General features: G+C 36.8%; 1 protein-coding gene across 2 annotated transcripts in view; it reads left to right on the top strand.

Moving 5' to 3' along the window:
* Positions 1-19,464, top strand: part of ece2a (endothelin converting enzyme 2a) — a 72,276-nt gene that overhangs the window by 18,070 nt on the left and 34,742 nt on the right. For both annotated transcript variants that reach the window (XM_039695067.2, XM_039695066.2), the window contains one exon: positions 7,894-8,177. In XM_039695067.2, coding sequence (XP_039551001.1) covers positions 7,894-8,177 — 284 coding nt within the window. The remainder of the gene's footprint in view (positions 1-7,893; positions 8,178-19,464) is intronic.

The following is a 19,464-nucleotide window of genomic DNA, read 5'->3' as shown; positions in this document are numbered from 1 at the left end:
ACCCAGGATCACATGATCAAATATAATTTATTCCTGTAGCTAAATTTTTCAGTGCCCATTACTCCAGTCTTCAGTGTCACATGATTCTTCGTAAATCATTCAAATATGCTGATTGGTTGCTCAAGAAACATTTATTATATATAATGACATCACATAGTAAATACATCTAGACATTTTTAGGGAGTTGGTCCCCTCTTTGTTTGCAGCTATAACAGCTTCCAATCTTCTGGGAAGTCTTTTCACAAGATTTTGGAGTGTTTCTGTGGGATTCTTTTCCAATTCATCCAGTAGAGCATTTGTGAGGTCAGGCATGTCTCAGTTCATCCCAAAGGTGTTTGATGGGCTTGAGGTCAGGGCTCTGTGCGTGCCTGTCAAGTTCTTCCACACCAAGCTCATCTAACCATGTCTTTCTTGACCTTTGTGCACTGGGGCACAGTCATGCTGGAATAGAAAAGGGCCTTCCCCAAACTGTTCCCACAAAGTTGGAAGCATAGCATAGTCCAAAATGTCTTGGTAAGCTGACGCATTATGTTTTCCCTCCATTGGAAATAAGGGTCCAAGTCCAACCCCTGAAAAACAGCCCCATACCATTATACTTTACAGTTGACAGTGCACAATGCAGTCTGGCAGGGAACGTTCTCCTGGCATTCGCCAAACCCAGACTTGTGAAGAAGAGAAGTGTGATTTGTCACGCTACAGAACACGTTTCCATTTCTCTAGAGTCCAATGGAGGTGTGCTTTACACCACTTCATCTGATGCTTGGCATTGTAATTGGTGATGTGAGGTTTGCTTGGCCATGGAGAGCCATTCCATGAGGCTCCCACTGCATAGTTTTTGCTGCTGTTTTTAAACTTTTCCAGTTTCCAATAATAACACTTACAATTGACTCTGGAACATTTAGCAGGTATGAAATTTACTTATTGCAAAAGTAACATCCACAATACCACACTTGAATTCTCTGAGCTCTTCAGAATGTTTTTGACCATATCTCAATCCCAAAATAAACACATTAAACATGAAATTCTCCTGAAATCTTAAAAACAAATCCTTCAATAAAACAAAAAGTAAATCCCAATTTAATACATTCTATAAAACAATGAAAAACCGTTTCTCTGGCTCCACAAAATGCTCATTTGTCAACAACATCTGAGTTTATAACAGAAACAAAAGCATTGCTATAGCCCCATGCAATATACGCTACTGCAAATGGTTGTTCAATGGTGGTTTGTATATCACCCTCCAAACTGGCTTATCTTCTTCTTGTAACCCAAACTTTTCTCACCACACAGTGTCTTTCTTCTAATTTAATGGGACTTTATTTAAGACTTTAACAAAACTCCTATACAACAATTTTCCTGCAACCAAACCCTAGTCAAAATCATGCAACCCTTTTAAATCCAGCAGAATACCAGACACACCCTTTAAATCTGGTGAAATGACAATTTTCAGAAAGAGATCTCTCATATTTGGAAAAAGGCTTCCATTACATTTTGCAACAGGATTAATTCTTCCTCTGTTAATGTCAAATACGGTTCTGTTCTGGGTGAGAACTCCCTGCGCTTTCATGCAGACTAGCATGGATAAGAGCAAATAATATGTATTGCAAATATTATTAATTCAAGGTTTTAAAGTACAACATCATTCGTACATAATTTTATATGTACATAATATGTACAGAATAAACATAATTTATTCTGATTTAAGGGAAATCAGAATGCCAAATCCTGACTGGACGAGAGGAGGAACTGGGGATGGAGGAGGACAATCAGCTCCCGAGGAACACGATAGCTGCTGATAATACTGAAAGAGCTTATATATGTATAAAATGATAAGAGTCATGACCATTTTGCAAGATGTAAACAACACTGGTCCAGAAGCACTTCCTGTTTCAGTTTTTTTAACACATACATAAAAGCTGGGATAAAATACAACCAACAGAACATATAAAACTGAATCAAAAAGTTAAACAAGCATCTTTAAGATGTTTTCTTACATGTGAAATAAAGAAAACCGTTACAAACTGAAACAGGAAGTGTTTCTGGACCAGTGTTGTTTACATCTTGCAAAATGGTCTATAGGTAGACGTGGATCAGCTAAGAGTCACTGATGCGAGCTTGACTAGCGTGACCTGCCAGAACTGACGCTATGCTTGATTTAAGTCAGGTCCTACCACATCAATTAAATCTTTTAGTTTTACCATACCAGAGCCAGATAGCCTTAGCGTAAGACCTGGGAAACAGTCATTTGATAAATCAAAACGAGCTCCTTTGACTAAACGCCTCCATATATCACACAATTTATGAGTCTCAATCAATGTTCGTATACCAAGGCTTGAGGCTTCATGAGGTTCTGCATGATTCCGATCCAATACATAATTCTCTGTACAGTTGAAATAACCACCTAAAAACTAATTAAACTAATCTGCCAAATTCCATTGAGATTATTCAACAAACAAACTCTCTCAGTGCCATTAGTGTGGGCATATACCTTAATAAACACATTGAAATTTTCAAATTGTGCATGTATAGCAATAAGTCTACATTTCTTGCTTCATCTCAAAAGTGGCAAGAGTAAAATGTTTAGCAGATAATACAGCCACCCCTCCTCTAGAACTCATTTGAGAGGACAGTACCACTTCTTCCCATTCTTTTCTCCTGTCAATTTCATTTAGACCGTCACTGTGAATGAATGAACACAACATCTATTTGCTTTTGTTTTATTAATTCAAATTACAGTGCTCTTTTATACGCATCTCGTGCCCCATTCATATTAAGAGTGCCTAACTACACTCATTGAAAATTATGAGAGAAATATTAAAATCACGACAAGATGTAGGAGCAAAATAGACAAACATCGCCATCGAACCCAAGTTCTCAATTTTGCAACAATTTTCTTTAATCTATAGATTTCTTGAACAGTAAACTGTTCTTTAGCCTCGCCTCGTATTAACATCCCCACAGAGTCACCAAACATTTTGCTGTCTGAAAGAAATCTGTAACCTGGGCATTTTTCACATTTTGTTGTTTTGTTTTAGTTTTTTTGTAAAAATTACCTAACTTTTCCAAAAGAGCAAGCACTACGCCTACTCCTTTTGTCCTAAGTATCACTATCAAAGTCTACAGCAGTATTCCTTTCATCATCCTTGCATGCATCAAGTTGTATTTCTGGCAGTTGTTTTGGCTTTGCATCCCTTTTTTTCATTTTGTTTCTTTTCCTCTCAACAGAGGGCGCTTTAAAAAGTGCACCATCATTGGGTTCATCTTCCATTACCAGATCACCTGTTTTGTCAATAACATTTGATGTTTCCCCCTTTTACCATTCCCGAACCTCCCATCCTAGCCTCTGCTTTATCACTCACACATTCAGCTCGTTCGCACTCGACTGCTGTGACAGCATCATTCTCCACAGCTGCTGCCTTAGCCACTGCACTAGTGTCCTCAGTCTGTTCTGGACACAAACTTCCACTTTTCATCATCTTAGAACAAACACAACATAATCAAAGCCATCAGATCTAAATGGCACATTTCCTCAATTCCGCTTTTTAGTACCATGTAAACTTGCCGTCTAAATGAGACTGTTTGAGTAAAGGGGATTTACAGCCCAATGGAACTTTTTTCATTTTGTGACGCAATTTCTCCATGTCTGGACAACTCCGTGATCAGCAACTTATCTTGGGGGAACATTGGTACAAAATTATCTTTTTTTTTCCTGTTGAACTAAAGGCATTACTGGGGTAAAAGTCTCCTGTATGATAATTCTGTTTTTCACCACGCCGTTCACTTTCAGGGTTATCTAAAAAAATCACCACAGCGCTATTCATACGAGACGCTGACATTATCCTGTCGTGACTACACTCTTCCACTGAACACTTCATTGCAGGTGCAATCTTGATGCCATGACTGCCTGAGAGTTCAGAGGATGTGATAACAAACATGATGTCAGCTTAACTTGAACTGCAGCTTTGATCTCTGACCTCCGTCTCAATGATTTGAAACATTTCACACTGAGAGTTGCATCGATAGTCTTGTTGTCAAATAATATATCAGTCATGTTCAATATTGGTGTCTGTGTAACAGTGAAAGTTACATCTGAGTTCATTAGGGATGAGTTTAGTTTGGTTGAACGCTTCATTGGAGAATCTATCAGATAGCGTGTGTGTAGCGATCTCAGTGTGTGTGTGACAGAGATAAACAGACACATCACTGCTTGTAGTGGAAAGAACATGTTCATAGCCGTAAACAGTGAAACATATGCTCACTGCTTTTCTCGTCCTATGCGTTTGCACTCTCGTGACCTAATTACGGCGCTGCTGACGATGGTTATTTTCTCTCTCTCTCTGTTCCTCCTGTGTGTTCTTGTGTATCTGCTATTCCCAGCATGCTTTGGGAGGCTGGTAAACAAAGCCCTGTGGGAGTCTGCCTATATGCGCTCTATCTCACATCACCAAGGCAACAGAGCCGCTCCCTCCGTGAAGATGACATTTCCGGGAACTATATGAGAGTTTGTGTGCGCACGGAATTGTCTTTATGGGTTTAACATCAAGGGCAATGTTAATACTATATAGAGGAAAAGGTGTGGAGGTTTTTCAGGGAAGAACATGCGTGTTCAGAGAAAACGTGTATGAGAAGTAGTCACAAATTCCGGGGAAGTGATGATTATTTATCTTAGAAAATGTTTGTCCTCTCATTCAGATGGTGATCTGTATCTCTTCATGCATTTCTTTCTCAAACATGCATTACAGACATGCAGAGCAACTGCTTTGTTGTGTCTCTTGTGAACAACTTCAATAGTCTAGATTTGTGGTTCTCTAAAGGTTTTGCTTCAGGAGTCATGTTTTACATTGGATATCCAGTGGCAATCCAACATGGTACTATTGTTTATCATCAAAAAGCAGGCTTTGAAATTACATTTTACAATTTTTAAGTTTATAGTATGGTTATGGTTATTGTTGAGCAGGCCTTAACTATCCATTGATTCCCAGTAGGTTTCACTTTTAATAATCGGCCAATCAGCCAATGGAATTGTCAAGTTAAAACAAAATGGCCCTAAAAAGTCTAACTGACTGTGACATCACTATTTTATTTTCAGAGGCCTAGTCATGTCTTTATTCTGCTAGTGTTGCGTAATTCATTGAAATGTCATGCTCCACTTGGTATGACTTCATGGTGCTAAATCATTTACGCTACACTGCAGCATTTGTGCATTATGGGAAATCATGGATGAGCCACTTTCGTCGTCTAAAACATCAACTTATCCTCAGTTACGCTATGGACATTTTAAACATTCAGTTTCTGAAAGAGAGAGGTTTTGTGAAATTGCATCCTGATTAGGAAAGAGTTTATACAGTGAATCCTATTGCTTTCTATTCCAGAGACTGTGTATGGCACGTTCTTGAGTCTCTGGGTCTTGTGATGTTTGTTCGACACGTCTCGTGACTGTCTGAGATGTGGAAACATTTTTTCCGTCTCCCTATGTGGAGAAGGAGAGAGTGAGAGAGCAGTGAATGAAGGAATGCTACGCGTGATATGCTAGACTAACCTTAGCGTCCTGTCCTGTTAGTGTGTCCGCTCTGGAAATTCCCAGGTCCTCGATTCTCTGAAAGCTCTGAGGAGGGAGATCCAGACACAGGCAGTGCTAGAAAAGGTCAGGGGCCATGTGTAGCTGGTGATGTCATGGAGAGAGCGGAAACAAGGACTGTTTATGAGTGGAGTGGTTTACTTGACAGCTTAGGAATACTCTCTCTCTCTCTCTTCTCTTCTCTTCTCTTTCTCTGCATACACACATTTAGGTACGCTGATGTAGTGACCTTATAAACCATCAACACCTGTGAGGCTGTATTAATATCAGCATAAACATGTCTCATGTTCAAGTTTTTTGGGACACGATAGTCATTTAAATATACATTTAAGTGTGTCGGTTTTGTCTTTCTAGTGGCACGAAACAGAATTGGTGAAATAACGACTTTTCAAGTCAGGTTTCCTAAATAGAAAGCCGTGTCTGCCATTGGTCAAAAAAATCTGTCTAAAAACAATGTCTGTGGTGTGGGTAAGTTAGTTATGTCAAAAAATATATAATATTGCAATTCCATTTGTTACCAGTAGTGGTGCAGAAATTACACATTTCACCTTTGAGATTGAATAGGATAAATTATTATTTTATTTTTTTGCCAAAATACCATAATTAGGCCATATTTACTTCTACTATAAATTTAAAACAAGTTAACATTGGATTCAGGATTGTTAACTAAAAGTATTACAAATTATTTTGGGTAATTGAAACAAAGCTGAAATAAAATACAAATATTAGATGTAAAACTATGGCAACTAATTGAAATCCATTTTATTTGAAGTAAGAAAAATACTAAGCTAAAACGGAAATAAAAATAGTTAAATAAAATATAAAAATGACAAAAGCAATTAACAAAAAATACTAATAATAAAACGAAAACTGAATGTAACAATAAAAAGCTTATTCAAAATATGAATAAATACTATACCAATTATAATTAATACTGAACTTCCTCCTTTGCGTAAAGAGATTTTTAAATCTCTGTCGGGTTGTTTAATTTATTTAGGTTTATTGTAGTGAGAAGAATAATATCTATATTAAGTATGTTAAGGGAAATTAAGGGTTGTTTTACTGAAGTGAACTTGTTAGGTTTTGATATGCTAAAAAAGAAAAAAAAAAGCATTGTTTTTTTCCCACTGGCACACTTGAACTGAATGGTTTTGTAATGAGATCTGGGAGAAGAGTGGCAGCATGAGCGAGATAAACTCTATAAAGAGCTATAAATCGAATTTGGGACACTTTGATTTAAACATACCATTAGGTGCCTCCAGGGAAACGCCTTTTGTCCAGCCGAGATGACAGCACGCAAGCTTCTAGATAACACTAATAGTGCACCAACTTTCCTGTGAAAAATGACTTCATGACTTTATCTTTACATTCAGCGTTAAGTGAGAAGAGAGAAGTGTTGACTACAGACTGAGAAAATGCCTTTGATTAAACGCCCTCTGTAAGATTGCTTGTTAAGCAACCTTTAATTAGACTAACGAAGAAGGCGATAATTAAAGTTGCTCTCGCCTCAGGAGCTGAGACGTACAACCCCGCGCCACAACATGTGACTTCCTGTCACTCACACCTCTGGTTAGACTGGTGATTTTGAATCACCTGACAACTTTTTATACAAAAAGTCACACGGGTGGCACATTTTAAAATTAGAAGGTTTTGATTATGAGAAAGTTATCACTTTTATGCTGCTGTGTGCTAACTTACACAAGAATGCAGTAAGTCGAGAGTGACTATATTTATTTGTGAAAACGACTACTATATTTTCACTCCAAGTCTTTACTCCCAGAATTGAGATGGGAAACATAGTGGTATCCATTGCAATGCAGCAAGCAACATGTTTAGAAACACAATATTAGCAACACAGCAAACATATTTTCTGTATAAAACTGCTTTTATATATTCTCTGCACCGTAATGTGTGTAGAACCTATGGTGGAAAGATTTTTTTTTGATAAAGGGTGGTTGTTGACACACTGCTGACACACATTTATGTTTAATCACAAAGTAAAAGTGAATTTTGTGTAATAGGTCCCGTTTAACAAAACAATAACTTTTGAATGGTAGTGTAGAAAACTTATATCAACAGTGAACCATATACATGAGAGTTTGAAATCTTTAAAGTTTGGTTTTGACATTAATAACTAAACAGACATGCACATTGAATAAGCTGACAGAAGGCCTGTGTAAAGGTATTTATATGCAGTGAAAATCATACTATGTATGTGGCCTCTGATATCTCCTGTTCATCAAAGAATTTTATAAATGTACAGGAACAGAAATCTCAAACTGTTTTTCACTTGACTCTTTCTCTCTGTCTCTCAGGTTGTGGTAACAGTGCTCTGAGCTATGATATGTACCAGGCCGGCTACACCTCCATCACTAATGTGGATTACTCCAGTGTTTGTGTGGAGAGCATGGCGGAGAGGCACAAGGACTGCGCTCAGCTCAGCTGGTTGTGCATGGACGCCCGTCGACTGGCCTTCTCTGACGGTGTGTTTGATGTGGTTTTGGAGAAGGGAACTCTGGACGCCATGCTGGTGGACGAGACCGACCCGTGGAAGGTCTCCGAGAAGGCGGCCCGACTGCTGCACCAGGTTCTCTTAGAGGTGAGGAACGACAGTGTAACATTTTGACTTTGAGGGGCTTTAGCTGTCTGAATTCTGGAGACTATTGGGTTCTAGATGGATAAAGGTGAAGAATGCAATTTCTTCATTGCTAGTGGCAGAAAAATACAATTGTTCTTCCAAACTGGTGGTCCTTCCCCAAACTAACACCATTGGATGAGCCAAGAGTTCCTGTTCCCCTCAAGCAAAAAAGATTAAGCACAATCCATGCTTTACCTTTTTACAGGCTTAAGTTTGCTTATGTTTAAAGGGTTAGTTCACCCAAAAATGAAAACTATGTCATTAATGGCTCTCCCTCATGTGGTTCCAAGCCCGTAAGACCTCCAGTCATCTTCGGAACACAGTTTAAGATATTTTAGATTTAGTCAGAGAGTTTTCTGTCCCTCCATTGAAAATTGTATACTTCCTGCTCGAGAAAGGAAATACAGACATCATTTCACATATGCTGAGGAGAAGCATTTCACGTATGCTGTATGAGTACATTTTTACCTCTTAGGTAGAAATTAATTCCACTCTTCGAAATTTGAAGAACTTCCACATCTGTCACATCCCTTAATGAAGATTAGAGGAAAGGAAAATCACAGTACAGATGCCATGCTGACTCATGCTCAGTGACATAAGGGGCCACAGATGTAATGTGTTTTTCCCTTTTATCCTTAAATGATTGATTTAAACCTTGTGTTATTAAACTCACAGGTGCTAAGTGGCTTTCACTCAATCCCACAGTGCACTACTACAAGAATTATTCATCAGATGTCTCAGTGAGTGCCACGCAGCATAAGAGCAACCCTGTGTTTTTTTATTTATTTTTTTTTTTTTGCGTGTTAAAGGTCTACTAATAGATGTTTTGACTCATAGGAAATATTTCCGTACAATCTAGCCTTTCATCACAGCAGAAATCACAGTGCCATTTATATTTAATCTCTTTCTCTCATGTTAATAGTGTAACAGTCAGTTCAGTTTCCTCTCCTCATAGTTTATTCATCAGTATGTCAGAGCAGCACAGATTAGGCTGGCAGTCTGATGTGTGTGTGTGTGTGTGTGTGTGGTCTGGTAAACCCTATATTATCGGGACGAAATGTCCCCACAAAAATGGCAATATCCTTGTCCTTGTCCTTGTGGTGACATTTTTGGGCACAAGTTATAAATCATATTAAGTGATGATTTTTAACAATGTAAAAATTCAGAAAGTTTTCTGTGATGGTTAGGGTATAGAATATACAGTTTGTACAGTATAAAAGCATTATGTCTATGGAAAGTCCCAAACATGAAAGCTGTTTTATGTTGCCAGTTATGAAGGAACAATGTCCTCTCTTCCTCTATTCTAGTGTTTGTGGTAATTTGCAGCTTTAGGTATTAACTCGGAGTGGATATCAGTGTGGATGAGTCCAGATGTGGAAAGGAAAATAAGTTACATATTCTGTTATGTTTTCAAACAAATTGTTAATCTGATTGTGCCACTCTCCAATCATTGATGTGTGTTTTTAGGTTAGCCTTTGCACATTTAAGCTGGGAAAAGTGAAAGTAATAATAATATTACACACTTTACATTTAGAAATGCCATTATTATCAGATTACTGGTAGAACAAAATAATATATTTGGGCTTTTTTTTAAAGCTTTATAAAGGCTCCACTTCAGCTTCATGCACAAGATTAAAAATAAATTAAAACCTAAACTCTGAGCTGAGCCTCGCAATAGTATTATTGCCTGGCCAATATTAGTCATTGATTAAAGTTTAAAGTATATTAAATCCACTGACAGGTGAAAAATATCAAGTCTGAATCTGATATCACTACTTATGATTTGTGCTCATAATAAAAGTTTTAAAAAGTTAAAATGAGAAAGGAAAAGGAAGTAGTTTGAGTTAGATCTAGTTTTACAACAGGACGATTCATAAACTGGAGATCTTCTATATATATACTGTGTTACTGTAACCACTGTGTCTATGAGCATGCTGACATACTAAATGTCACACAATAAATATATAATAAATATGTATGTATCTATATATATAATAAATATGTATCTATCTATCTATCTATCTATCTATCTATCTATCTATCTATCTATCTATCTATCTATCTATCTATCTATCTATCTATCTATCTATCTATCTATCTATCTATCTATCTATCTATCTATCTATCTATCTATCTATCTATCTATCTATCTATCTATCTATCTATATATATATAATTTTATACTATAAATATTATATTACATACACTAATATATTAAATTCTATATAATGTAGAAATTGTATTGTATTTTAATTGTATATAATACATGTATTTTACATTTATAAGAAAAATGATACTACTATGTTATTATTACTATTGTATTGTGTATATAATATTATATTTTAAATATTAAGATTTTATTTTGTATATCATTTATATTTATAAATTGTATATAATAGATAATCATTTTTAAATATATACTGCTCTGAAAAAAAATGCATTTAAAAATAATTCACTAATTCACAATTCAAATTTGTGTACATTTCACAAATAATTACAAAGAAGTACAAATAAGTCACACTATTAAATCAAACGTTAGATTTGGAACTAGAAAGATTGAAGTTGTATTTTCTTGTAAAATGTACTACAATAATCTTTGGCTTTTTTTACAACTTTTTGAAAGACAATTTAGAAAAAGCATTAGTAAAATAACGTGCTGTTGATGTATTTGAAGAGCCTTTAATGAATATTGGCACAAAATCAGAACTGTCCTTATGACACACACAGACAAACACACGCACACACACATTCTTAACAATCTGACGCATCAAAACACTCTTAAACACTTGAAAACATGAAAACATCATAATCTCTGTCTCTCTCACACACACATGTAGGTGTGAAATTTATTTTTCAGCCTGACACGCTCCATGAATCACCTACACCCGTTTCCATAGAAACGCTGTCCGCACACACAGGACTCCCTCCTCAAACATGCGCACACAGACACAGAGATTGCTTCGGTGAGTGTCACACTCGCCTGTGGTGAAGAAGTGAGATATTTGTCTGATATTGTGTAGATTCACTCTGCTGACCCTTACAGAGTAAACAAGTCTTCAGTCCATCTGTCTCGCATGTTGACTGGCTATCTAGTTATCTGAACAAGGACTCACTTGTTTAGATTTATTTGTTTTTATATAAAGCTAATTATATTTACTATAGACAAACCTACACCATAGAATCTTGTATTTTTACACCAGACAGTCTTTACAGGACCCACCTGAGTTTGCTCGTGTGTGTGAAGTTGACTGGAATCTAGTCTTGTACTTTCTGATGTTTTGGCACATGAACGCACAGGTTTGCATTCATATATCTATATAAAGTATGGAAGCGTAACTCCGACACAATTATGATTTATTGCTGTATTGGTTCTTCTGTCGCCATTTTTCAAACAACACCTTATGTAATATTTTGGGGTCATTTGCAAAACTCATTTGCTTTGCCCTGATGATAATATATTTTTAAATATTACAATTCAAATGTAACCTTGCATTTTGTTCATTAAAATGTTTATTTATATTATACAATACAGTACAATTTACTGTTATTATGTGTCATCCTTTCATAATGTCAAAGAAAGGCATCTGTGTTTTATTATTGTTATTATTTTATCCATCCACACGCATAGCACTCAGGAAAATAGTCTGGGCTCTGGAGTGAAATAGAGTGCAACAGTGAGATTTCGGAAGAAAAAACGTGTGAAAACTGAGTTTTAATAATAACTTATAAACCTTTAAAGACCGCTTTACTGAGAGCTACGAGGTTGTAAATTGATAGTATTTGCCTCTGTCAACCTTCATTATTTCAACTTAGCATTAAAATAATCGTTTAAAGGCGGAATTCGTGGTGAAAACTACATTACCCCTGATGCTGTACTGAAAATTTAACCAATCAGTGAGTCGAAACTAGCAAAGCTTATTGCCAAAAGATCTATTTAGTCCGCCCTTTCCCATGAAGCACCACAAATGACAATCAAGCCAGTTTCCCTCTCTCAAAATACTTAAATATTTGAATATGTATTTAATTTGAATGTATATTTAAATCGATCATGCTGTTTGCAGTGCTTCATGGGATTGTAGTTCTTTCCCTCACTAAAGCCATTAAGAACACCGTCTTGTAGCTTTGTGTTTTTGTCCAGTTTTTAAATACTTTTTTTTGCTTCAAATCAAAGTTTGTAATGTTTTCATTCACCTTTGCTGGTTGACTTTGTTCATGGTTTATAACTCTTTAACTAAGACTTTTTGAAATCCTTATGGGATAAATGAATGGAACAAATACTTCCAGAAGCAGCGCTGCTGAAAAGTGGGCTGGCACTGATGCACACTGTAGAATAGAATACAATAGAATGGAATAGCATTCCAATTAAGTGAAGAAAACACTTTCCATGAAAGGATCGGATGCACAATCAAACTATAACTTTAATGTATCAGATATATACCATTAGTTTTTCCTGTGATTTGCATGAGACACACTCAGGGGTCAGGAGTAGTCCAGAAGTTCAGTGCTATCTTGAAGAAAGTCTCAGACACATCTGACTGGTCAAAAAACCTCCTCTCTAAGGGCTCAACCTTTATATGTGGAAGTGGAGAAAGATGCCCACACACACTCAGTCTCTTACATTACTTTTGTTCTCGTCTTTGGTCTTAGCTAATACCTAAAGCTTCCTAATTACAATGCCTAAGGCCAGGTTACATAATATTTCAACAGAGAGAGAGAGACAGAGAGAGAGATGGAAGCAGCTGAGGAGGGAGACTGCGGATTGGATGGTTAAATTGCACATCAACTCTCATTTTCTGTCTGCTTGTTTTCTTCATTTTCCCTATCCTTTCTTTGCCCTCCGGCTCTTACGCTCATTGGAAAAAGGAAACGAAAGAAAGAGTAGAAAGCCAGGATCAAGAGGATGAGAGTCTTATCAGATTTCTTCACTTTAAATGACTGTGTTCCTGCAGTCAGTTGATTATAATTTTTAATCAAATGAATTACGTGATATGCAGATAATTGCAATTTATTGCATATGTCAATATTAAAAGAAAAAAAGTACTATACTTGTGGGAAAAAGTTCCAAAAAAGAATACAAATAATTTTAATTGACAAAGATAAAGTCATTATGGTAGATGAAAATGTGATTTTTAAAAATCAATTGAATGCGTGTAAGTGTGTTTTTTAAAAGCATGCAGTTAGATATTGTGTATTGAATAGAAAAATACAGGGAAAGAAAGAGAGATGAGATTTCTATGCTTCCGTCTATGTGGGTGAGCTCATTTATCTGTCAGCTCATCAAAGTCTTGATAGCTCCCTTGTTATCATCATACATACACAGCAGTGTGCAAACTAGAGCCAGAGTTATGTAATACTGCAGTCATGATTCCTTAGACTCAGACAGTCAGATTTGTGCTCATATCCTTCAGATGTTGCAAAATGAAATTTGGGATGTGATCATCTCTGTGTGTGGGATAAAGTGTGTGAGGTATTAGCCACTTGTGAGGTGTGAAGTGTAGTTTGAGGGTGCGGTAAACCGTGTTTGTCATCTAACAGTAGTTTTTTGAGTGTTCAGGAACAGGATTGTACACTCTTCAGAATTGAATTGAGAATGTCTTTTAAATGCCAACTTGATTCTGTAATTTGAATTGCATTTGATTTCTGCAAATAGGATGTAGATTTGCAATTTGAATTCAAGGTAGTAGAATTAAATCTATTGAAATTCAAAATAACTCGCATAACATTGTTTGTCACAACACATTTTGAATGATGACTTGACAAAGCCTTGTTTGAAAGTTTACAAAAAAGTATAAAAAGCTTTGAAGTTTGGCAGTTTATGGGCCTTACAGACTGATTGGATGGAAGGAAGGAAGGAAGGAAGGAAGGAAGGAAGGAAGGAAGGAAGGAAGGAAGGAAAGAAAGAAAGAAAGAAAGAAAGAAAGAAAGAAAGAAAGAAAGAAAGAAAGAAAGAAAGAAAGAAAGAAAGAAAGAAAGAAAGAAAGAATTCATCATAATTAATAAATGAATTGGACTAGGGTGGAAAAACACTTCCCATAATACATTACCTGTGTTAAATTTTTTTGAATGGTAATTTAGTAAACTCCAATTGATCTTCCTGTGGTTTTTGGCCAATTCAATTCAAATTCACACATCAAATACATACTCAACTAAAGGATGATTAGGAACACCTGTTCAATTTCTCATTAATGCAATTATCTAATCAACCAATCACATTGCTTCAATGCATTTAGGAGTGTGGTGCTGGTCAAGACCATCTCCTGAACTCCAAACTGATGAATGGAAAATAAATGTGATTTAAGTAATTTTGAGCATGTCATGGTTAATGGTGCCAGACGGGCCGGTCTGAGTATTTCACAATCTGCTCAGCTACTGGGATTTTCACGAACAACCATTTCTAGGGTTTACAAAGAATGGTGTGAAAAGGGAAAACATCCGTAATGTGGCAGTCCTGTGGGCTAAAATGCCTTGTTGATGCTAGAGGTCAGAGGAGAATGGGCCGACAGTTTAAGCTGATAGAAGAGCAACTTTGACTGAAATAACCACTCGTTACAACCGAGGTATGCAGCAAAGCATTTGTGAAGCATTTAGAAATTTGTGAAAGCATTTTTACAAGCACAACCTTGAGGCGGATGGGCTACAACAGCAGAAGACCCCACCGGGTACCACTCATCTCCACTACAAATAGGAAAAAAGAGGCTACAATTTGCAAGAGCTCATCAAAATTGGACAGTTGAAGATTGGAAAAATGTTGCCAGGTCTGATGAGTCTTGATTTCTGTTGAGACATTCAGATGGTAGAGTCAGAATTTGGCGTAAACAGAATGAGATCATGGATCCATCATGCCTTGTTACCACTGTGCAGGCTGGTGGTGGTGGTGTAATGCTGTGGGGGATGTTTTCTTGGCACACTTTAGGCCCCTTAGTGCCAATTGGGCGTTGTTTAAATGCCATTTAACTGACCATGCATTGTTTCTGACCATGTCCATCCCTTTATTGCCACCATGTGCCCATCCTCTGATGGCTACTTCCAGCAGGATAATGCACCATGTCATGAAGCTCAAATAATTTCAAATTGGTTTCTTGAACATGCCAATGAGTTCACTGTACTAAAATGGCCCCCACAGTCACCAGATCTCAACCCAATAGAGCATCTTTGGGATTTGGAGGAATGGGAGCTTCGTGCCCTGGATGAGACCGCCCTTGTTTGTGATTTCTTGTGTGTGTGTGTGTGTGTGTTTTCATGTGTGAATGCATACAAGTACCTGTGTGTGTTAGAGAGAATTGCAGCTGGGAGATTTGGAGAGATGATTCTGGGACCTGTGTATTTTGTCTTATTAAAGATTTAGGAACTCAGCTGACTGCCTGCAGGCTTTACATAAACACTGACCTGACTGGCAGAGAACTGCTGTTACATACAGATTAAAATTTCATCATCTGACACCAACACCCTGGCAGCAAATGTGAATGGTTTTGTAGGACGCTGTATACATACAGCTTAAAATGAATTTATTCAAGTCTTGAGAAATTTTCCAGAAACTTCCTCACAGCAACCAGCCCACATCACACTCTTCCTGCCCCTGCTGTAGTGCAAGAAATCCTTGAAGGCAGATTGATCCTGAAGACATTATGGAGATAGATACAGTAGATTGATGGATAGTAGATGGATGGATGTTCTTGGGAGCCAATAATTCACTGCCTTTGTTCTCGACACATTTCATTGTTGTGTGAAGTTGAACTGGATGATCTTTGTTGTATTTTCTTTTACCTTTCATAGTTTTGTTCAAGTAAGGAATGCTGCCAACCTGTCCATATTGTCTTATTTGGCAAATTTGCACTAAAATACTGTAAAATTAAATGTGACCTCAACAACTAAAAAAAGTTTATATATATATATTGTTCCCCTCATTATGCACAATTATATAGGTAAGCAATAAAGTACGAGAGGTTGCTGTATGACTTGAGAATGAGGAGTCACGTGCTGATTTGGGCGGGGTCTGAGCCGGTCGGCTATGATGGTAGGAGATGCTATCGGTTACCAGCGGCAACGCTTTTAGAACATCACAGAGACGCGACTAAACATTCCAGAGCTCTTTAATTTTCGCGCACTTATTATTTTGGCAGGACAGAGACGGATCTAAGAATACGAGAAAAAAACAGAAGAAAGTAAAGCAATGCAAAAAGATAAGGCGAAAGAAAAGGGACCTTAAAGGAACAAACTCACACAAAGCGCAAAACGACTGTATTTGGAGACGCACCATCAATATATTTGTTTTTTTGCACTAATAACAGTATTATTATTTTATTATTATTACTTATGTTGTCCATGAAACTTATGTTGTCCAAAAAAATATATATATTTATATATTTATGTATATTTCAGTTCTTAATAAATATTAAGCCATATCAAGTTGTTTCAAACATTTATTTCAGGAAATAAAAAAAGTAATGAACAAGGCACTCAAACAACACTTTTGCGTATGTTCGTTAAGGCACAGCAAACAGTGAACATCGTATATTGAAGGCATCAGCCAACCAAGCAATCCGGTGTCTCCTCGTCAGGTCAGAGACTCTCCCTGATGCTGTGTCCATTTCAGTAACCTAAAAAACTGTATCCCATTGTTCCTATGTTTTCCATATGTATCGTGTGAGGTACTGGAGCATTTTTCAACGCAGCAGTGACTTCCAGACATGGTAAAACAGTGCGGTATTGCGAGAACTTTCTCTACTACAGAGTTATGAAAATCGTAAACAATCATGTTTTGCCGTGGGAATCCAACCAACATGGCGGAGAGGGGAGGGGCTCTGTACAATGACGACAACTCCTCATTCTCAATAAGCACAATGCGAAGCGGAGTATTCACGATACAACTTGTCTTGAGTACCTTATTGCTTTTATAAAACGGTTACCACACAATAAAAATATTCAAGTAAAAAAAAATCTATTAGTGCAACTTTCATGAAGTAAAGTCACTAAAAGCCTTCTTTCCACTAGAAAAAAAAATAGTCCCTGACCATGAACAGCAACAATGTTCCAATGTGTAATAATATGCATAAAAGCTCACCTAAAAACAACATAGGAACCAGTGATACATAGAGACCGTTGGGTGACGCGGTCATAGTGTTCTATCATGTGTGTTCTATCATGAATAAAGCGCAGCTATTGACTCAATCAAGGATTGGAACTAACCGTTTTATAATTAGTTGCATTTCATTTTCATGCATTGATTTTTACCTTAATTATAACAGATATGTGACACTTTTTTGGGTCATGAACCACCAGTTGTAAACCACTTTTTTAGGCTGTCTATATATTGCACTAAACTTAAAAAGTATCATATCACTCCCTTTGGAGCTGTCTTAGGACCGTTTCACGCAGAACATATTTTTTTTTCATTCCACTGCTGTACTTTCAATTGTTTTCCAATGTAAACGTGCTAGACGGACGTTTGACTGTTGCGTTTGCGTCTTGCATTTTAAAAATGTGGCACTCAAGTTAAACTAAGTTTAAAAAACTGTCTAGACCATGCACATTTTGGCCCCTTACTGATGCACTTCAATGTAGAGGAGTACAGCGTGTAGTCTGACTGAAAAAAGAAGTGAAATAAAGCAGATGGAGAAAATACAAAATGAAAGCATTATTAGAGGCAGAGCAAAGAAACAGAAAGCTATTTAGTGGAAAAGAGAGGCATATGGACAGTAGGACAGAGAAACACTATTTCCCTCTCTCTCTCTGTGTGTGTGTGTGTGTGTGTGCGCCTGAGGCTGATTAAACAAGCTGTGTTTCTCTCCTCATACTTTCACCTCTCATCCTGAACGCAGATGGTTGACAGTATGTCCACTCGGTCACACACACACACACACACACACACACACACACACACACACACACACACACACACAGCATTTAACATGTATCTGCAATTAAATTGTTATGTTTCTGCTTCCAGTTATTGATCAGAGAAGCGAGATGCGATGCATCCCTCATGGTTTGTGCGTCTTGATCTTCAAACTCCCCGAGAAAAATGTGTTTGCTCAGAGATTGCTCTTTCATGGCTGATGGTTTAAGAATTCTCTCAAATTGTTGCGTTTAAGTAAATGAGCTCAGATAATTCAGATAATCCTTGAATAAAAAAAAAAAGGTTTGTTGGCACGCATACATACAGCTGTAAAATTCATGACAGCTTGGATAATTTGGACTTTTCAGATCTGTAAGATTGTGATGAGAAATCATTAAGTTCATAATGAAATTTATTTTGATTGCACACTTCAATATATCGACAAATCTGAGCACAATTTGAGACAATGAGCGCAGTTGACATTTAATATCAATAATCAGTCGTTCTCAACTGGATTTGTTTCAGGAACCAGATTTTTATTATTGGCTTTTAGTGGTGACCCAAAATGATTGTTACCGTAATGTTTCCAACATTTTAATAAGTTACCTAAATTATTAAACAGAAATAAAGAAATAAAAGTAAGCATTACTAATGTTAACCTGTATGGGCCCAACAATATGTGACATTTTTGGCATGACATAGGATGAATGGAAGTTACTCATTAAGTTTTGCTCTTTGGTCTTAAATGTTTTATTTCTGAATTTCTCCTGAATAACAGCACTCGATTTGTTTAGAGATGGAACTGGCATGATCACATGCAGGCATTATTCAGACCCGAATGTATGCGAATGTATACGCGTTAAAAGAAGAATCCAGGCCTGAGAAAAACAATTCTGCTTTGAGTTCTGAGCCCATAGACCATGGCATTTTAACTTCAGCGTTTCAATAACATTTCACTTCAGTCCTACAATTAGCACTAGACTCATTTTAGATGCTGCTTTTGGTTGAAGACTTCAAGGACAAACACAAGAAGGCAAAATAAAATAGAGATTTTTTTTATTAATTTAGGTCTCTGAATTTTAGGTTTATGAATTAGGTCTCACACAATGGTTCAACCATGGAAAGACGTCAGTAAAACAGCTTGTAAACAATGTCACTTAAAGGGATAGTTCACTTTGAAATTATTTTTTGATATGTTTTAGCTTACCTCAAGGGCATCCAAGATGTCATTGTCTTTGTTTCCGTAGTATTTTCAATTTTGATATTTTTAGGTCAAAGCGTTCTTGTCTGTCAGTCATATAATGGAGGTTTATGGGGTCCATCTCAAAGAGCATGCACAGAGAATAATGACTCGTAAATGTAAGTACACATTGATGATCTAAGACACGAAACGAGCGGTTTGTGTGAGAAAAC

Source organism: Pimephales promelas, chromosome 5 (assembly GCF_988280905.1).
Source record: "Pimephales promelas chromosome 5, fPimPro1.hap1.1, whole genome shotgun sequence".
NCBI lineage: Eukaryota > Metazoa > Chordata > Actinopteri > Cypriniformes > Leuciscidae > Pimephales > Pimephales promelas.
The sequence above is the reverse complement of the archived record's forward strand: the minus strand, read 5'-3'. Positions and strand labels throughout refer to the sequence as shown.